This window comes from Coloeus monedula (genome assembly GCF_965178545.1).
Source record: "Coloeus monedula genome assembly, chromosome: 4".
NCBI lineage: Eukaryota > Metazoa > Chordata > Aves > Passeriformes > Corvidae > Coloeus > Coloeus monedula.
In genome coordinates, this window is record NC_138784.1 from 28,200,778 (window position 1) to 28,220,463 (window position 19,686).

The window sequence follows — 19,686 nt, forward strand, 5'->3', positions numbered from 1 at the left end:
AAACAAGACACTACAAATAATGTTCTTGCTTCCAGCTTTGGTTTTAAAGTCTGAAAAATAAGGACAATTGGTAGCATATTGTGAAATGCAGAATCTGAGCACATTCTTGGCAGTCCCACATTGGTGGGATTGGGTAAAGCACTTGAAAATAACTTTAGTACATTAATAGGGCTTCAACCCTACAGGCGCTTGGACATGTGCATAATCCCAATTCAGTCAAAAACCAGCAACTTTGCACAGACATTTTTGTGGGTTGGCAGGAGCAGAGCCTTACAAGCATAAAAGGTTATTCATGGCCAGGCACACCTGGAACGCAGCAGCTGGTTTTTCTCAGTTGTGGGGCAAGGTTGTGTGTGTTTGCCTGTAGGGCCAGGCTTCTCTTACCTGCCAGTCTACTGGGATTATAGTTTATTCAGAGAAGATCTCTGGCTGGCTCCTTAGGACAGCAGGAAATAGCTATGCTTCAGCTAGTCCTTGTAATGAACAGGGAATTCAGTCTATCAGATTTAGCACTAATCCACACTAAGAGTTTAGCAGCCACAGATATCTTGATAAAGCCTCCAGATGCTGGCACGAATTGCCTTGTTGAAATTGTTTTCTCCCATCACGTTGTCATCTTTGATGTAGAAACACACCTTCTCACCACTAGTGGTCCAGCAGTCAGTATTATTGTCACTAGTATGAATTACAGTTCCAGGTTACCTACAATGCTGCCCAGAAAATAACCTTAAGGAAAGGTGCGAAGTATTTGAAACATTGCCTCCCAGAAACACCTGCAAACCAGTTCTTTATTAATATATTTCACTGCCAGTTTCCTGAATTGTCACTTTTCTTGTTCTGCTGTCACTAATAAAAAAAAAAGAGCCATCAGTAGTTCATTTGTCATAATGAATCGAGAAGGTTTCTGCTGGCATAGTTGCTGCTGCTGCTATCACAGCAGAAGCGAGAACTCCAGCTTCATTTACTGAACTTGCTGTCTCACCAAAGAAGTCACTTCATGTATGGCACACTGGTACTTTTCTGAGGCTGCTTTAAACTCAGCCAGGTGTTTCTCATAACTCCTCACAGCTGTCAGAAGCTGACTCCTCTCCACAGCTCCCAGGATGGCATGGAGGATCATTTCAAGGCCAAGCCCAATAATGGTAATGCTAACTCCCCCAAGAACAGATGCCCCAATAGCCGCAAGGAGACCGATGAGCTTGCTCACAGTGAGAGTTAAAAAGTTGGAGCCAAGAAGTTTGATAGCTACCATCGCAGCTGTTGAAGTTGCTTCTCCAAGAATAATGGAAAAAACTCTCTGGGCTATTGCAATTTTCTCCAACTCAGGCTCTTTGATATCATACAGCTTCTGGTACAGCACCGGCTCGAGCTTTTCCTTCATGTCACTATCAATCTTCTGCACCTGATGCTGAATCTCACTCATCACTTGAATGATAATCTCACAGTTTTCCTTGACTGTGCTGCTCTCTCTCATCTCGATGGGGGTAATGGTACAGCCAAGGTGCTTATTCAGCACTCCAACCAGCTCATTTGTTGCATGGAAATTTGTGGACATACAGTCAAGCAATTCCTGATGCAGATTGATCAGTTCTTGCTTTCTCTTGGGATTATCTGGGTAAAGGAGGTCACTCAATGCCATTCTTCAGAAATAGGCTACTTCAAGAGAGAAAAGAAATTTCTTACTCTTTTCAACACCCATAACCATAGCTGTTAAGGAGCAGTGAAATATGCTTTATCTCTCCCCCACTGGTTCTTTTCATACTGAACAGGTCAAATCCCAAGGCATAGCTTGTAAATGTAGAAATCTTAATTCTTGTTTTGGATCTTTAGCCAAATGATTGGAAAAGGACCTTGTAAGACATTGGGTAAACTCAGAGCAACAAAAGTAGCTAACAAATATGTAATGAGCAGATTGGTAAAATGGATGTGGGTCACTGGCAACTGAAGACTGAAACTGAAACTGAACCTTGGAAACTGAAGATGGTAGAAGCTGAACTAGTTCACTAAAAAAAGGGAACAATCTCATCTAATCAGCAAAATTAAAAATGTGGTCCAAGATTAAAGGCCTGTTCTAGGCACTCTTTTGTATCAGCCTAATTTTTCCATTTACTGGCATCCAGTTTTTCAGCAACCATGATGATTGGTGGAGTGGACATGGTCCATGTCACAATAAGGGTATTTTATGCCAGCATAGCTTTTTTCTTCTAACATCCAAGAGAAGATGTTATTATATAAGCATTCTGTGCTTATAGTAAGAAGCTTCCCCTTGGGAATTCATAGTGAATAGTAAAATTGTATATAAGAACCCCATCCTAACCTATGCCACCTTACACACATCTCTCACTGTATTTCCTTCCCTGATATTTAGCCCCTGTTCCCTCATGGTTTATTTGCCTCCCTAATGCTGTAATCAATTTCCCATTGTTTTTTAACTCTGCAGTCACCCCCGTGATGCTGAGCACTCCATGTAAGCACTGTGAGGTGCATCTAGGCCTGCAAGCTGTGATGTCACATTGCCTTGGAGCAGCACACACCAGCTTGCCCAGCTTGCACAGCCTCACTCTGTCCATTCCATGTGGAGCCATTATCTGCAGGTGCTCACAAAGTGGCTAGGATTTGACTGAGCAGAATCTGGCCCTCCCTTGTCACTGTACAGACCAGAGCACAAAATTCAACTCCCCTCAAACCCTTGTGTCTAATCCTTATAGCCACCACTCTTCTCTGAGCTGCTACCAGCTTGCCAGCAAAAGGGGCATATTTAACAGACTTTTCTTCATAAAATGCATGCTGACATAGAGGGTCCAAAGAGACTGAGTTACCAGTGATCACGGAGTTACTCCTGATCACCAAGATTCTGTAATGAACACAGTGTCACTTCCCTTTAACCTATCACCAGCTGCAAAGGGAAAATGCTTTAGCATGATTTCAGCTTAAATGCAAACATCTTTGTTATGGGGGCAAACTATGAATGAGTAGAATGACTCGTTTCTTTGTTGGTACTTTTTATGTTCTCAGCCCTCTTATTGCTAATCTGGGCCACTTTTGTGCAGTGCTTTGCATTTTTCTAAGATAAACCTCTTCTTGCTGTTGGTGCCTAAATTTCACAGTTAGAACTACAAATAGTTATGTGTAGGGGACTACCCAGATTTTTCTTCTTAAAAAGATACCTTTGTGCCATTTTGGTCCTTTGTAGTTCTTGCACTATCTGTTAGCTGCAAATCATCTGACTCTGACCCAGCTGTATTTTACTAAACACACCCTCCCCCACAAGGTCACGGTAGAAAACCAGAATGATTTCCACAATCCCGTGCCAACTTTTAATCTCAGTGTTGAAATACAAGCCAGTCTGAAAAGAGGTTGTTTTCCCCCCAATATTTTGCACAGCACTGTGTATTTCTTTCAGCCATTTACCTTGTATCTCTGCCAAGAGAATAAACTCTTTAACACATCTTCTTCTTCAAGCTGCAGGAAGCAAAATACACATACTGTAAAGATTTGTGATTTTCAGGAAACAAAGCCATATTAATGCAAGCTATGATTTCGTATCAATCCTGCCTCAGGGATGTTGCTAGCTTGCTCTCTGACTCAGTGTGATAATAAAACCTTTCTACTCCAGTGGTGTTTTGTTCTAAGGTCATTTTTTTCCCTTATCGATAGAAACTGAGAAGACAGAACGTTTTAGAAGGAATAGCACTTCAACAAACATTTTACATACTAGACAGATGTGAAGACTTTTAGAATCTGTTCTTTACATATGATTATTTCAGCTTCTTATAGCTGCTTTAGATTTTATGTCTCCTACTGCTAAAAATTGCTTCTTACTTTTCACATTAACACTTTTGTTAGTTTTTACATTTTCCTTCTAGAATTAGGCAGGCCACATATATTTCTGTATTTCTACTTCTCCAGCTCCAGGGAGATTTACCACAGAAACTTTTCAAATTAAACATTTAGACTGCCTACCTGATTTTATCTGAATACTCCTGCTGAAATGTGTATGGAATAGTAACTTCAGCCTCTTTCCCCTCTGCTCATCTGGTGCTTTCCAGCAGCATGTGATGAGTTAGGGATCCGGAGGCTGGGCTTCAGCTGCATCCTGTTGCCTGCCTGCTTGTCATTAATTCTATTGTGTGATGTTTACCCAGATTCATCTCATTTTCTTCCTTCTCTCCCCTTCCTTCCAATTTTAAGAGAATTCGGTTTACTTAATGCTAGTTCCCAATTAGTAGATTGTCCAAAGGCCTTCCAAAGGAGAGAATAGGTACAGCACAAATCCCTCCTGCTTGCAGCAGGTACCATCACAGGTACCTACAGCCATGGCTGAAAGGGGATGGTGTTTCTTGCTGTCCTCAGAACATAAAAGGTGTAGGACAGCACTTCTAATTCAAATAGATACAAGATTAGGTTTTTAAATGAGATTTAGAAATTTCTATTGTTTATAAATATAAACATTAATGCTTGCAGCTATGCCTTGAAATAATGAATTTTTGCGATGACTGCTTTTGTACCCCTGCAAATTATAAAAGAAAAATTGAACAGTCACACATAAACAGAAAAATAGATACCACAGACAGTAGAAACAGGCTTTGTCTGTTCCAGTAAGACAAGCTTGTACATATGCCTTCAACCAAGCTAGACATCTTTTGTGCCCTTATCCTTAGAAAGGTGGACCTGCAGCCCACAAGGGTTTCACCAGGAATACTGCTTCCACTATAGAGGATGGTTGAGTTCTCAGATGAAAATATAAGATGAAGCATAAAATGAGTACTCTGCAATTGCTAACTTCTTTTCACCTGAAAGCTGAGCTGCTGTATTCACTCCCAATTAATACAATCAGAGTGCCAAACTCTCTTGTTGTCAGAGCTGTGGGCATGAGAACATAAGCTGAAAGAGAACTCTAAATGATATAACTGCTGTATTTCTGGAATTGTCAGCTAGTTTTGACTCCTGAGTGTTTTCCACTAAGAATGCTATGTAGTCCTGAAATACTTCTTCCATATTGAACCAAATTTAATTGATCAGGCTGGCAACTGCCTGTGTGTCACATTCCGGAAACTGATTTCAGGTCTTCGGTGTTTGCAGTGGATGCAAATTCTTTTCTTCTAGAGCCCCCATCATTTGGAACATGACAGAAAATAATTTGAACAATATGCAGGAGGTTTTGTTCCTGCTTCACTTTGGGTCTTTTGGGAAGATTAATAGCTATTGTTTCAAGCCTATTAAGTTTGAGGAAAAGACTTGATCTGAAGTGTCTGTCATCCTTCATTGCTGCAATTTGCCAGGTCTCTGATGCCATGAGAGTAGAAGAAGTGGTGTGGAGGCCCAGACTCAGCTCTGAACAGCAGTGAAGGCTAAAATCAGTTTTGCCATTTCACTCAATTTCAGACCCCTTTTGCTTAGGGAAAGGAATGGAGGAAAAGGCAGCTGGTTGAACTGAGTTCTGAAAAAAAAGTCTTTAGAAGTATACAGTGGAACAGGAAGTTGCAAGTGCTTGAACACTTATAGCTGCAGACATCTAACCACAGCAATAACTGATGAAACCTGTCTGCTGCAATCAGTCTGGCTTTATAGGGCTCTGACACAATTAAAGGCAACATCAGGAGCAGTCTCTGAGCCCCATGCTATCCCAGGACTGTATCTTTAGTTGGCCTTGGGAGAACCCATCGGTGCAAGCAGAAGGACATAACTTTCTTAGTCAAAATGGTATCATGATGGGCACCCAAGCAAGGAGAATGTTTTGTGCTTCCACCTATCGAGGGATGCTGTCACCATCTAGTCTGTATGAACTGACTGACATAGATCACTTTTCAGGGAACTGTAGCCTGACAAAACATTGCATTACTCAGTCTTCAATTGCTTTGTCCCTTGAATGTAGATGTCATGCATTTGACTTTGCTGTGTCTATTCCCCCCTCCCAAAAATGAGAGTTTAATTCTGTGTATACCCACCAGTATATACAAACTGAAGGATTATAGTTCTAAGGATGATGTAAGGCAGTTGTTTTCTAGGACTCACATGAATTTACCAAAAAACACTGAAACATAGGAATAATTAATTTACAGCACTTTCCTTACTTTGAAATTTTCAGGTTGAAGTCATACTTCCTGCAGCCACCAGAGTAACAATACTTGCAGTTGTTTGCACGATATTTTGCTGGCCTGCTTGGTAAAACTTCAGAAAAGGCTGTCAATAACTTTTTCCGTGTTTTCTTCTAACTAGTGTCTTGGGGAAGAATGGGTCAGGTTGGCAAGAATGGGTTGGCAATTTGTATGATTGATTTCAGAAATGTAACAATGTAGCCAAAAATATGTCCACCTTTATTCCCCTGTAATTTCCCTGTAATAATGCCTTCTGGATTTCCTCTGTTTGCTTTTCAGAGTCAGACACTACTCCAGAAATGCTAGTCCATCTTGGTTTTAAGAGTGGCAAAGAAAGGCTGTTCAGGGTCTGCCAGAATCTGCACGGCTTAATGTACTGCTCTGTCTTTTCAACCAACGCAATAATCCGACTCCTCGATGCACATCTTGGCACCAGCTTTCCCTGTGCTCAAAGGAGATATGCACAGCTGCCCAGTTACCCACTTGGCTTTACTGCCATGGTGCCTTCTGCATCCCACAGAGTCTTTCTCACTTAAAATAAAGGTATTAAGATATCTGTAAGGAATCCAGAGTCCCTGTGTGTCTTTCCTGAATGCCTAAGGGAAAAGCTATCTACAGTGAAGGTTATCCCTGATCTAGTCCTCAGAAAGGCCATAGATAAGTTTCCTCTTACCTGAATGGGTCCAGGGAACATCTGTTTTGATGAACCAGGCTGAATGTTCCGGTCTTTGCTGGAGAGTTGCAGCTGAAAGCAAAGGCAAGATTGAACCTTGCATAGCAGCAGGAACTCCAGAGACTTCTTGTGTGCTATTCAAGGGCACATATCTGGACGCAGCCAGAGAGTCAGAGATTGTTGGCCAAGCACAGGGAAACTCCAAGCACGCTAGGAAGAATGGCAGAGGAGAGTGCAGTATAACCACTGTTCTTGCTTCTTGAAGCTGAAAGAAAGTCAAGAGAGCAGTCATTTAGACCTCTTTTCACTGCTTAATGCTTTTTGCATTTGCTAACACAACCTTTGCCCACAAAAGCCATTTCCTCAACTCTGTCTATTACTTTGACTGTGAAGGCACAAACTCTCACTCCTAAATGATTGCTTTGAGCTCAAAGATTGCATTGACACACTACTTTGTTCTACTGTACAAAGAGACAAAAGCAAGAGTCCTGGACTGGTGGTAGACTCACAGAAAGGCAAGGATGTGGAACAGACCCCATGAGGTATTCCAGCATAGAGTTCTCTCTATAAACAGGAAACTCAGTGTGTCCTTTGTCAAAGGATACCTTTTCTGCCTTCTGTCTCAGGAGAAAGGTCACTGATAAAGTGACAGTAGCTTTGTTTACACTTAACTCAGCTTGCCAGAGATAAATGTAGAAGTAGTAGCTTGCCAGACTAGTAGTGGACCAAAGCCTAGAACAGTCCTGAGGCTTGAAGTGTAGCAGCATTGCAAGACACCATCACAGATTACTTGGTTCAAGCAAGTCTCACCCACTCTTGCAATAAAAACGCTGGGGACCCAAAAGCTCGAGTCCTGCAACATCCTTGCAATGGCACGTGGGATAAATGGGGGCTGCAAAGAACCTTGAGACCTGCTGTGTTACAGGTGGATTCATCTTTAGTGAGCTGTGGGATTGTCCCAGCTTTCACAGCAAACAGGTAAAACCTAGGTCTTGTGGTTCTCATAGTCGAACATGGCAGGCAAGGTACAGGTTTGGCCTTGAATGTGGCCCCATGCAGGTGCAGCTGGTGGGGCTGCTTGAGGCAGTCGAGACCAGACTGTCCTGCATCCCCTCCTTTCCTGAGAGGCTGTATACAATACCTTCCACCAGCTGGCACTGGTATTTGCTGTAGTTCCCCACAGAATGCAGATGCAGCCGGTTACCCTGCTGGGTCTGAAAGAAGCTTTTGACAAGAAATATCTCGTAAGGGGGAATGAGGACTTCTTTCTCAGATGTGTGGTAAGAAAAGCCTTGCATAGCTGATCCCAGGCAAGTGGTCACTGTGAACAAAGTTTCATTCCCAAACTTCTGGGCTTCATTCCTGAGGAGGGAGGTAGAAGTGAAACGGCCAAATCGCACCCTGCTGCCCACCTCGGCCTCGATACGTAAGTCTTTTACACCCCTGTGCACCTGGTAGCACTTATGTTCCCCCATGCTGCCCTGCCATTCCTTCATTATCTGGATAGCAGTTGTTAGGTAGAAGTGAAAATATTTAAAATGGAACTTGTGTCTGTAGTGCTCTGGAGAGATTCCTGCTGTAGATGTAGCCCAGTTCAGCTGCGAGTGCAGGGAAGAGTTCATGGTGTAAGCCATGAGGACTATGGCATGGCTCTCACGCATCTCCCTCAGGAGACCTACAGGGCTCTTTAGCAAAGCCTCCCGAGCCTTCTTCCAGAGACTCAAATAGTCCTTGTTAGCAGCTATTTCCTTTTGAAAATAGTCTCCTTGCTCCAGTTCTTCCATCATCTCCTCTCTGCACCCCAGATACTGGTCATCAAAGGCATGCAGAGCCATATCCATCAGGGTGTGGGACATAGCCTATGTAAAAGCAAATGAAGATTAGCACCAGAAGTGTGAATGTCTTGTGTATCTCTGTGGATGCAAGCCAAGTTTTCCTCTACCCTTTTCTTGCCTCTTTGTCATTACTGGCAGAGCAAGCAAGGCTGGTAGCTAATCTTTAGCAAGACCTTCCTGAGCAACCTCAGGTTACTGTCTATACACCAACCACAGGCAAATACTAGTCAGGATGCCAGAGTTCTTATTTGATGTTGATCTGCTACATTAAAATCTCTGGGAGCATTGGTCCTTCAGAGTGTTATGGTATCGAGCCTGCAGGATAGACCCATGGTCCATTTATTTCAATATTCTGCTTAGTACTGTTAAGTGGTTTTGAAGAGGGAAAGAATAAGCAAAACTATGTACTAGAGGCAGTGTAGCCTGAACTATCACAGGTGAACTTCTTCTCCCTGTTCTTACAAACCTTTTGGACATGTTTTGGCTCCAGGGGAAGGTGTTCAGTAAGAACAATATAGCAGCAGTGTGCCAAAACTATTGTTCGTTCACTTTGTCCCAGTGAGACCAGCTGGACTTGTCATGTAAATAAACATTAAACACATGAGTAAGGATTTACACAGCTGGGTGCTATAATAGGAAAATAACCCCTAATGTATTCTGCCTATGAAACAGCATGCTAATTGTGTTTCTAGCATTTCTAATTAATAAAAACCTCATGTAATCAGATCTAAGAAATTGTGTGAGTTATGGCATTGTTCTTTTTGCTTTATGATCACCTAGTAGACTAGTCAAGTACTGTAATCAGTTGAATTCTACAAAGTAGATAGATATTTACTTTAATCTCAAATATTCATCCTGGACACATAATCAAATTGGCACCTTTCTTAGCCTCTGAAGTTATACTGGCCCATAAACCATACAGGGATTCAGTTTATTTATCCATGATATCATAATTGTTTTAAGGAAAAACTAAAAGGCAGTCACAGGAAGTAGAGCAATATTGTTCACTGTCCCGTCCAACAGCACATTGATTTTGTCAGAGCCTCAACTGAGACAGGCTGGAAAAGGAAAGATTCCGTGAGATCTACCCACAAACATACTCTAGGAAACCATCTGTATGCAAACAAGAGGAAAATTCCAACCAAGTAGTTAAAACAAATTAGGACAGGTGAGAAATGGAACAGAGGAACTGAAAGCAGAAAAGTAAAATTGAACCCAAAGCTCCTTAAAGAACCAGTTTCAAATGGGAAAAAAAAAAGTATTTCTGGGCTATAAGCAATTTCACTATTTCAAATAAAGAGCAATATTTACCTCTTTTACCAGTATTTGTGAGAAGATCAGCAACAGGAGGCTGCCCAGTGGCACCAGCTTCCTAGAGTTCACCCAAGACACTGTAAAGAACATTTTTTCAAGGAAAGACAATTTACATCTCCTTCTTTCTGTTTTTCTTTGAACTGGAAAGTTCTGCAGTTTGTAATTTGCACTCAGGTTTTGGTGGCTGTTCTTCAACCAAAGATCACTTGCCAAATTCTCACTGCAATTCAGAAGTCATTAATCAATCCAAGCGGACAATTTACTGGTAGAAGTGTGCCCGAAATCCATCAGGAAATGTCTGGTTGCACCAACTCCAGCTGGAGTGAGTGTCCGTCACCTTGATAGTTCTTTTAATTCCAAGGTATTTGGTGTTGTTCTTGCAAAAAGGAAGAAAACTGTGGCTTGGAGAAGTCGAAGGCACTTCTCTTGAGGAGTGATGTGTCAGGGCGACTACTCCCTGCTTAAGAGTTTAAAAAGCCCTTTTAAAGAAGTTGACTCTGATAAAGCCAACACAGAAGTGCAGGGTAGGTTGGGATCCCGTCTGGAAGTAGAGATAACCTGACCGTCCTTATCACCCTCTGGTTTCTACTCATGTGCTGCCAGTCCTACTCTTACACCACTGCAGAGTGGCACCTTGTTGGACTGTTTACATTGGGCACAGGCAACGCAAGTGTGTAATTGCAGATTCTGTATTGAGACAAAGCTTTCTCTAGCAGCTGCTTTCCAGACACCCTTCCAAATACTGGCAGCGAGTTACTCACCTGTGGAGCCCCATGACCTCTGGTAATTCTTCTGTATGGAAAAAGAGCCAAGAGCTGTCAAGGCTTTGGTTCTGACTACAGAAAAGTGAAGCCCATTTTCCATGGCCTGATGGTGATAGGCTGGGTGAGGGAGGCACCCCCAGACATGGAGTGATTCCCTGAGACAAGAGATGTTTGTGAAGCTGCTTGGATTCTGTGGACAGAGCATTTGCAAAATATTGCTGAGATAGGTGGGAGGTGACATACTGGGCTGCTTTCAAAGCAGTTGCTGCTGCTGACAGTATCTGCAGCCCATGGTGACATGAGATGATGCCATGAGGTGCGAGAGAAAGTGATGGATGCAGACTACCTACTTCTCCTTCCTGGAATTTCTCTGTTATCTTGGGCTGTATTTCAGAAAGTGGTTGCTTGACTGCTAGAAGTGAGTCCACAGGAGGGCTCACGAATTTATTCAGAGGCTTCTCCATGTCTGTTTGTGTAGAGATAAAACAGACCTAAACTGAGACAGGCTCCCGTGGGAGCCTGGCAGTCATGATAAACACCCCCACTAAAATGTGAATTCAGCTGCGTATAATCAGTTTGCAAATTATGTCCCTGGTTTTCATCTCTGACCTGTTAGTGAATGTTTAGTATGAAGGGAACCAGGAAGAAAGGCCACCGAATTCGCGTTTTCGAACGCTTCAGGAGCAACGCAGTGTTATTAACTACAATAAACAAAACGGCCGTAAGATGGCAGCAGAGGATTTGTGGCGGTGCTCAGAGATTCATTAACCAAGCAAAAATCGAATTCCTCCATTTCAGCAGTAAATCTGTAACGTGATCTGAGCGCTCAGATACCCAAAGGTCGTAATGACTTCAGCCCATGAAGAGATCTGATGACACAGAGCAGATGACATAATGGAGGCCTCCAGGCGCAACTTGCCTGAAAAAAATATTTACTGAAAGGGAGAGAAAAATATAAAACTAACTGAAAAAGGCAAATATACACAAGAACGTTTTTGTGTTAACAAGACCATACACAACAAAAAAACCCCTATTTTATTAGTACAGTAGATATTAGGATTCCACTAATCTCTAGTATTTTTCCAAGAAAAAATTCCACTCTTTTCAATAAAGCACTCTGTTAATTTTTACTAGATGGTGTTCAGAGGAGAGTTTTACTGTGAGCAGTGAAGGCCCATTAGTTTATGTCAATAGAGGAACCAGTCACAAGTGCTTGACCAAGACATACAGAGATATTTACGAAGTGTCTTCTCCTTGGCCAGGATCAGCGTAGCCAGTGCAAGTCATAGCAGCTTGCCAAACAAGGCTCACACCGGCAGCCATCTCTGTGGACTTATCCTGCGTCCTTACTTCAGGACAAGGCTTTTCAGAGAAACGCTGATCTGGGTAGATGGTGGGTCAGCTAAAGCCTGGCCCTCCTCTCCCTCAGTGTCACAGAGTGCTGGAACTATGACCTAAATTTCAATGTAGTCATTTTGGATTCAAGATGGGGCATTTGAGGGGAGAAAGAAGCCTCATGCACTGGGTTCCTGCTCCTCAGGGATCACAAAAGCAGACTGTGTCTTTCAGACATCTCTTTTACCACAGGTAAAAGTTGTACAGAGGAACAGAAAGAAGCAGCACACCAACTTGCTTTACTTAAGCAGTATTTATTAGAATTAGCAGCTGAGGATGGTTGCACTACCTTACATGTAACCAGAGAGATTTGGTCTCTGTCAGTTCCCTGAGCATCAGCAGTCCTTGTCCTTGGAAGTGTGATCTGCCATCTGCCTCTCAGGGAAGGAAAGCTGACAGAGTATATTAAGGAAGGTTATGCAGAAAGTTGCTAAGGTATAATATTAATACCAGAGGACAGAATGAAGTAGTGCAGAGGGAAGACAATATGTGTACATAAAAATACACATACTTTGTGTATATATGTATTTAGCTACAAGTTGTCTTGAATAAACAAAACACTGCCCCAACTTCAATCCATCCTTGAAGCAATTTTCATTTTGTTTTTTCATAATGTTTATAACTTTCGTTTCTTCTTCTTCTTCTTCTTTTTAAGCTGTTAAGACACTTCTAGTTTCAAGGATAAATGCAAAGGCAGTGGAGGAGAAGAGGTTATTTTTTTTGTTCTGATGGGCATTTTCAGTTTCACCAGAAACTGATTGTAAAAAAATCCCAAATAACCAAGAGAATTCAAAGTCATTTTTTACAGTCACTAAAAGCAGCACACAAAACCAAGAGCTCATCTAGAAGGACTCCTTAAATGCACCTTTTGGGATTTATTTGTTGTTGCTATACAGGCAAATTTTGTGACAGAATAATCAGAACAGCATACCAGAACCTGATTGCTGTCTATGCAAGAGTATTTGCACGCTTCTATCTTTACAAAACAATCCTACTGTGATGTGTATTTAATGTGATCATACCACATGAAAATACTGAACTTTCCCACTAATTGGAACAGGAGACAGGTGTTCTTCCTTCTTCCCAGTGAGCATCCCAGGATCAGATCCATCACATTTACACACATTGTGACATTCTTCTTCCATAATCCTCCTGCATTTTGCAGAAGAGGATAAGAGATATAGTGGTGTTTCTAAGGCATGCAGTGTTTTTTTTGAAACTAATCACCATTTTTCGCCTATTCTGTGCTGGGGATTCAGGTGGAAGGAAGTTAAGAGTCTTCTGGTGAAGCTCAAAATACCACAAAAGATGTCTGAAGAGAGACTTTATTGATGAAAGGAAGAAAGTTAATGGAAGCTCAACAGGAGGGGTAATTCCTGCCTTGGTGTTCCAGCTGGTTAGGGAGACAATGGCAGAAGATGCCAGTCTAGATGCTTTCCTTCCCTCCTTCCCAGCCACAGCCTTCTTTCTCCTGTGGGATTCGGAATGTTCCAAGCCAAACAAGTGAAGAGACCTTCCCATCCTCAGTATCTCCCAAAGAAGCGGTTGTAGGCCAAGGCAAATCCTATTTGGTCAGAGAGATAGTCACAGGGGGGATAGTTTTCACAGCGCTCATGCATCTGCTCCATCGGTCTTCTGTAACTCTCAAAGTACCTGGAATAGACAGAGATGCAATTCTGCAGATTCAGCCAATGCAGTTGGAGACAGTTCCCACACCTGACACTGACATGAAAGAAGTGATTCTCCAGTGTGACCCAACAGAGGACTGGTCATACTGAGTTAACATCTACTTACACAGGGATAGGCTACTTGGTCAATGCTGGGAAATATGGTATTGAACCCAACTTAAATAAATTGCTCTTGAGGTTTTATCAGCAAAGGATACCACAGAAGCTGTAAGTATTTGGGGGTTTTTTGTCTTCAATCTCATTCCCCAACTACCCAGGATTATTTTTTGTTGTTATCTATTTTATTATATATTTATTTTATTATTTCCTGCTTACCTTTATTTTTGTCCAATTTCTACTCACCTTCCCACTAGCCCTTCTTTTTCTTTAGCTTAAACACTTTTCTCTAATTATCCTCACTTCTGTTGTAGATAGGAACACTATCCCCATGTAACTTCTTTTTCTTTTCTTTTTTTGCCAGGCTAAGAAAGCCCAATTTTTTTAGTCTCAGCTGTACACTTTGGATGTCCTTCTCAGCTCCTCTTCTAGGTTTTGTTAATCTTTCCTGAAGACTACACACACCACCACCAGTATCTCATGAATTTTTATTTCTGTATTGGAAAGAGTAGCTTAACAACCTCTTCCAGGAAATACGTGAAGAACATTCTTGCATTATCTCAAATTTCTCAAATAGCTAGGATTTCTCCCAATCTTTGTGTCTGCTTTCTGCACATGTGAATGTATGTTCCAAGTTTCAGAAAGAACAGCCAATCTTATCTAGCCTTGTTCCCGCAACAAAGCTGTGCTTCCTTTGTGGGGAACCAGAGGCAATGACCAAGGCTCTGTGATTCTCACTATCCTGGAAATTGGTTCTGATGACCCTGTAGGTTGGGCAGCTTCTAACTTGTATCCTGCTGTGCCCATGGCTAGCCCACAGTTAGTGCTGTCTTTCCCTCTGGGAGGAATACTAGAGTTCAGCTATGAGACTTCAAAAGGGTTTTAATGAAAACAGGACCATTTTTTCATCACTGAGTGTCTCCTACAGCCTTTTTCCTTCAGTACATGAAGGCAATGACATAGCTGTACAGGAAAATAATGCCTTGTCATGCCCTACTGCCTTCCCACCCCCTCTTCAGAACAAGTCGAGAGTCCAGCTCTCAGCCCAGCTTCTGAGTTGTTACCATTCATATGGGCTGGATCTCTTCTTCCTCTTCACAAAGGCATTGGCAACTTCTTTCTTAATCTTGATGCCTGCCAGGAGAGAACACAGTACGTTGGAGATGCAGCGCTGCAGCACAGAGACCAGTCTAACCTCTGAATATCAAAATCTACTCTCTTCACAAGCACATGACTGCCACAAACCATGCTGATGGTCTGTTTATCTCTCCCCATCCCACTGTCCCCTCAATGCTCCCTTCCCACTTCACATCTCCATGAACCAAGGGCTTTTTCTGTCATAAACTCCATTTCCTTATCATACAGCATAATCTGAGTCTGCAGCAAATGTGCAGAAGGCATAAAATATGAATAAGAAGAAAATTAGGAGATTGGCACCCTCTCTCCCTGGCCTACTTAGAGTCTTGGCTTCCTTTCTAGATCTTGACTCAGACTGAGAGTGATGTGGGATACCGACCAGAAGACCTTAAAACACCTCCAATGAGCCATGAGCAACAGGCAGCACACAGAAATGCCAGTGCTCACATGTACAGAGTTCTGTGAAAGGGGAAGAGTATAAAATAGCTACAGTAAACATCACCCAGTGAGAAATACACCCAGGATGTGCAAAGATCCCAGTACTCAGGACCTGGAGAATACGAGAGGTCCTTCAGCCATGACAGCATTTGCCCCTGCTCTCCACTAGCACATTGTATCTGCACAGTTGCTTCTTTGCTTCCTTGATTTGTGGTTGTGCAAACACTGTGGTGCTCTGAAGCACCCCACAAACACCAGGTAGAGCCACTTCTCTCCCCAGCCCGAGCCAGGGCTCAGCACAGCACAGCCTTGCTCCTTGGGATGGTCTCACAACAGCAGAGGTGTGCACAGGTGCCAGCACAGCAGCAACACAGGCAGCTGCACACCAATACACATTTCAGCGTGGAAACTGGCAAGCTGCTGCTGTCTCTGGGGGAAAAGAAGGTTCTAAGACCTCTGCCTGTGGGGAGATGGTGGGGTTTGTTCCTTCCCTCATTATCATGGAATGTTTGGCTGTATTTCTCTTTGGAAGTGAGCTGTATCTCCTCTCTAGCAAACTGAGGTTTATTCTGGATCAAAATACTGACTACACAGAAACTGCCAGTTAATGAGTTGTCAGAAACTACCACCTTTCCCTGAATAGTCTTTATATCTTTTTTTTTTCTCTTTCCCAATCTGTGTTTGTATTGGCTCACTGGAAAAATACTAGCTCTCATGATTCTCAGCACCAATGTTACCCTTTAAAGTGGGAGAAAGGAGAGACAGGAAAGAACAAAAAGGATTTTCCATACAGATTTCTGCCAGGATCAGCTTGCTGCAAAAGCTGTGAACAACCCAAGGTGTGCAAATCCCCACATCTCAGGTGACCTGACAAGAGGAACTGCAGCCCTCAGGAGCAGCCAAGGCAGCCCCTTTCTTCCAGGCTTTCCATGTTGCAGGGTTTGGCAGGGATGTCACAACCCCTTGATGTGGGCAGCTCTCTTAACACCTGGGGATGCAGCAGTCACTCTGGGCAGGTCTCTGAAGCCAGGTCAGAGCAGGGAGGCTGGCCATGTTGCTCCACCAACACAACCCTGTTTCTCAGAAGGCAGATGCATCCAGCTGCTAGCAACCTGCATCACCCATGTCTTTCCAGGGCACTGCTCGAGGGTTTTGGAGATGCAGGCTGTGGCACCAGCACACCCGGAGCAATGCTAACCTTGCAGGTGCAGGGACACTGACTGCCCTCGTGTCACCTGCTCACACAAGAAGGGCTCTGTTTGCTGCACATGCTCCTGCACCACAGGGACTGCAGACTCAGGGAGCAAAAAGGGAAGAGCTAGAGAGGGACTCAGCATAGGTCTTGTTCAGCCCTTGAACCTATCAAAGGGAAGAAAGAAGACAGATGCAGGAGAATGGAGCTGAGCATCAGTCAGAATGATATACTCACTATCAGCACTGGGAGATCCTGAGGGTTCTTTGGAATCTGGAAGACAGACAGACAGAAAGGAGTCTGGTTGTGAGTCGTTCTATGGTTGTGAGTCATCTTCCTCTGTAACTGAATCCCACCACTGACTTGATCCACCAGATCCAGCTCCCCCCACTTACACAGAAGGTCTGTTTCTACCAAAACGGTTTTATTAACACCCACCATTTAGAGAGAGACTAAATTATAAACCAGTTTAATTCTTAAGCATATTAAAATGTTCAAATTCTCTGCTGCAATTCAATATGCAACTGAGGTGGGGGTGAGTGGGTGTTGACCAGCAGAAGAAAATGCCCAGCAAAAGATGGGGGTCTCTGTTCCCAAGCCCTCTCTCACCCGTGACTCTCTCTCCAACAGAGATCTGAAGTTGTGCAATGACTGGTGGTGCATCTCCTCCCCCCAAAGCTCTGTGTCTCTCCCAGACTGGAGGGAGGCTGGCAGCAAGCTGCAGGGTTCAGCAGTGCTCTAGAGCCTTCCTGGGAAGATGCCCCCTTACCTTTCTCACAACAGCAGAGTGCTGCCAGGGCCAGAGTCACGATCAGCAGTGCCAGCAGACTCCTCATGTCTTCTTTGGCTGCGCTAGTCCCCCTAACCTCAGAGCTTTCCTGGAGGCTACTGAAGTTCTCCGGAGCTTGCTTTTGGGCAGCGGTTTATATCCTGTGATTTCTTGGAGAGGTGAGTAATCTGGCTTGTGCTCCTGTATCTGTGCTCCAAAACAAAGCCCGTCTTTTGGCCAGGAGATGCCGGGACCTGGCTGTCATTTTGGCATCCATCTCATGACCCAGGGCATTTCCAGAAGATTTTATCTGAGATTTTGAATGGGGCTGTTGAAGAAAAACAACCAGATTTTAAAATCATTTTTCTTACAGACTTGAAAGTCATTCAGTCATGCTGGAAAGCCAGGGGAGAGACCAGCACACCCTGAAGTAGAGCAGCTCTTTTCATGTGATGGGGCTCTCTCATGTGGAGTCTGTCAAATGAGACTGAACCCAATGGTGACCTTTTCCTCCACCCCACCTTCAACCATTACCCTGAGGGTAAGGAAACCTGTAAATCAGTTTGCATAGGAAAAACAGTAGTTTTTCAGACAGTTTCACAGTTTCACCCAAATCACTTTGGAGAGATGAGATTTTTATACTTTTAGGAACTTTGAAAGTTAGTTTGAGGTAAGATCTTTGTATTTTCCTCCTGGAAATCTTCATAATTTAGAAGCTTTATTTTGGCTTCTCTTGTCTAAAAGTCAAATAAAAATTTAGACTCCAAAAGTGTTTTATTCTTCTGGATCCGAGTGTCTAAAGTTACTTGGTACTACAAGAGCCTTGCATGGGCTGTGTATCAATAACCCCACAATCCCCAAACCCCCTATCCAAGTTACCGAAGCCACATCCCACAAACAGCATAGGAGCTACAGAATCACAGAATAAGCTGAGTGGGAAGGGACCCACAAGGGTCACCGAGTCCAACTCCTGGCCCTGCACAGGGCACCTCAAGAGTCACACCCTGTGCCTGAGAGCATTGTCCAAATGCTCCCTGATCTCTGTCCAGCTGGTGCTGTGACCACTGCCCTGGGGATCCTGTTCCAGTGCCCAGACACCCTCTGGGTGAAAAACCTTTTCCTGATATTCACCTAAACCTCCCCTGATACAGTTCCAGCTGTTCCCTTGGTGCTGTCACTGGTCACCAGAGAGCAGAGATCGGTGCTGCCCCTCCACTGCCCCTTAGGAGGATATTGTACACTGCAATGAGGTCTGCTCCAGGCTGAACAGACCAAGTGGCCAAGTTTGGCTAGTTTGGGGTTTTTTTAAATCATATGTGCTTCTTCTTTCTGGTAGTGGAAACATAATCTTCCTCCACCTCATATCCAGTCCTCCTCAGACCCATGTGCAGGGGACATGTCCAAAGGTTACAGAAGTTTAGGAGGCTCCCAAGGAAAATCAGAGCCATTAGGGACTTTGCCAATTCTTAGAAACACTGTCTTTTATCTTAGAGAATTTAGCTTAGAGGATTAAAATAAACCCCAACTTTTGTCCCTGTTAACTTTTCTACAGTCCAGGAAAGCTGAATATATATACTAATGATATCCAGCAAAAGGTTTTGTATACATATTATTCCAGCAAAAGAGCAACAGTTTAAAAGTAAACAAACGTCTAAAAATAATAAGTATTCTAGGAAAGTTATGCTTCCAGATGAATACTTGAAATAATATAAATATATAAATATACAATTCTAGTAATGAAAACGGCTTTATTTATCCTCCCATCTTTTCCCAAGCTTTCTAACCAGCATGTAGTCCCTTAAATCTGTTTGGTTGTTGCTCCCACTAATCTCTGGTATTATTCATTATTTATACTGGTTAACTGGGGATTGGGATCACTAGATATTTCTGGACACAGACCCAGACAGCACTAGACCTTGTGCCTTCTGTTTTGGTGGTGTCACAGTGTCAAGTCAAACCCAGACACTGCTGACTTGTTGATTCTAGCATATGTGAGCTTGCTCTGGTTGATGATCACAAGATTCACCTACTTGAGAATACAGAGAACAAGTGTGTGAATATACCTAATCTATGCAGGTTTTTTCCTTAAAATGATTTCTCTCTCACTTTTTCCCCTGGACAAAACTTCAGCAACTGTCAGGGTAGAGTTTCCTATCAGAAGTGTTTTCAATAAATAAATCACAATTCTTTTCAAAATTCAGTTTCAAAGCTGGCAAAGCCTTGAAGCACCCTTTGGAAGAAGATGCATGTTTCTAATGGGCCAGAGAATTTTGGCTCCAGTCTTAAT

At 43.1% G+C, this 19,686-nt stretch overlaps 3 protein-coding genes across 4 annotated transcripts; all 3 read right to left on the reverse strand.

The window, feature by feature from the left end:
• Window positions 1-505: 505 nt before the first annotated feature.
• Window positions 506-6,901, reverse strand: SMCO3 (single-pass membrane protein with coiled-coil domains 3). Of its 2 annotated transcripts, none has more exons than XM_082279883.1 (3): window positions 6,772-6,901; window positions 3,412-3,462; window positions 506-1,653 (listed from the first exon to the last, which is right to left on the reverse strand). In XM_082279883.1, exon 3 carries the CDS (start codon window positions 1,637-1,639, stop codon window positions 962-964), a length of 678 nt encoding a protein of 225 aa, XP_082136009.1. In that variant the 5' UTR covers window positions 1,640-1,653; window positions 3,412-3,462; window positions 6,772-6,901; the 3' UTR covers window positions 506-961. The 2 variants fall into 2 exon arrangements, with proteins under 2 accessions (XP_082136009.1, XP_082136008.1); XM_082279882.1 differs by having other exon boundaries at window positions 506-1,656.
• An 871-nt stretch (window positions 6,902-7,772) lies between these two features.
• On the reverse strand, window positions 7,773-8,627 carry ART4 (ADP-ribosyltransferase 4 (inactive) (Dombrock blood group); the record flags this gene model as incomplete). Its single annotated transcript, XM_082280348.1, has 1 exon — window positions 7,773-8,627. The coding sequence occupies one exon, from the start codon at window positions 8,625-8,627 to the stop codon at window positions 7,773-7,775; it is 855 nt and encodes a 284-aa protein (XP_082136474.1).
• Window positions 8,628-12,376: 3,749 nt separating this feature from the next.
• LOC309572019 (osteocalcin-like) lies at window positions 12,377-17,513 on the reverse strand. Its single transcript, XM_082279988.1, has 4 exons — window positions 17,400-17,513; window positions 16,868-16,903; window positions 14,928-14,997; window positions 12,377-13,732 (listed from the first exon to the last, which is right to left on the reverse strand). The coding sequence occupies exons 1-4, from the start codon at window positions 17,464-17,466 to the stop codon at window positions 13,603-13,605; spliced, it is 303 nt and encodes a 100-aa protein (XP_082136114.1). The 5' UTR covers window positions 17,467-17,513; the 3' UTR covers window positions 12,377-13,602.
• Window positions 17,514-19,686: the final 2,173 nt, after the last annotated feature.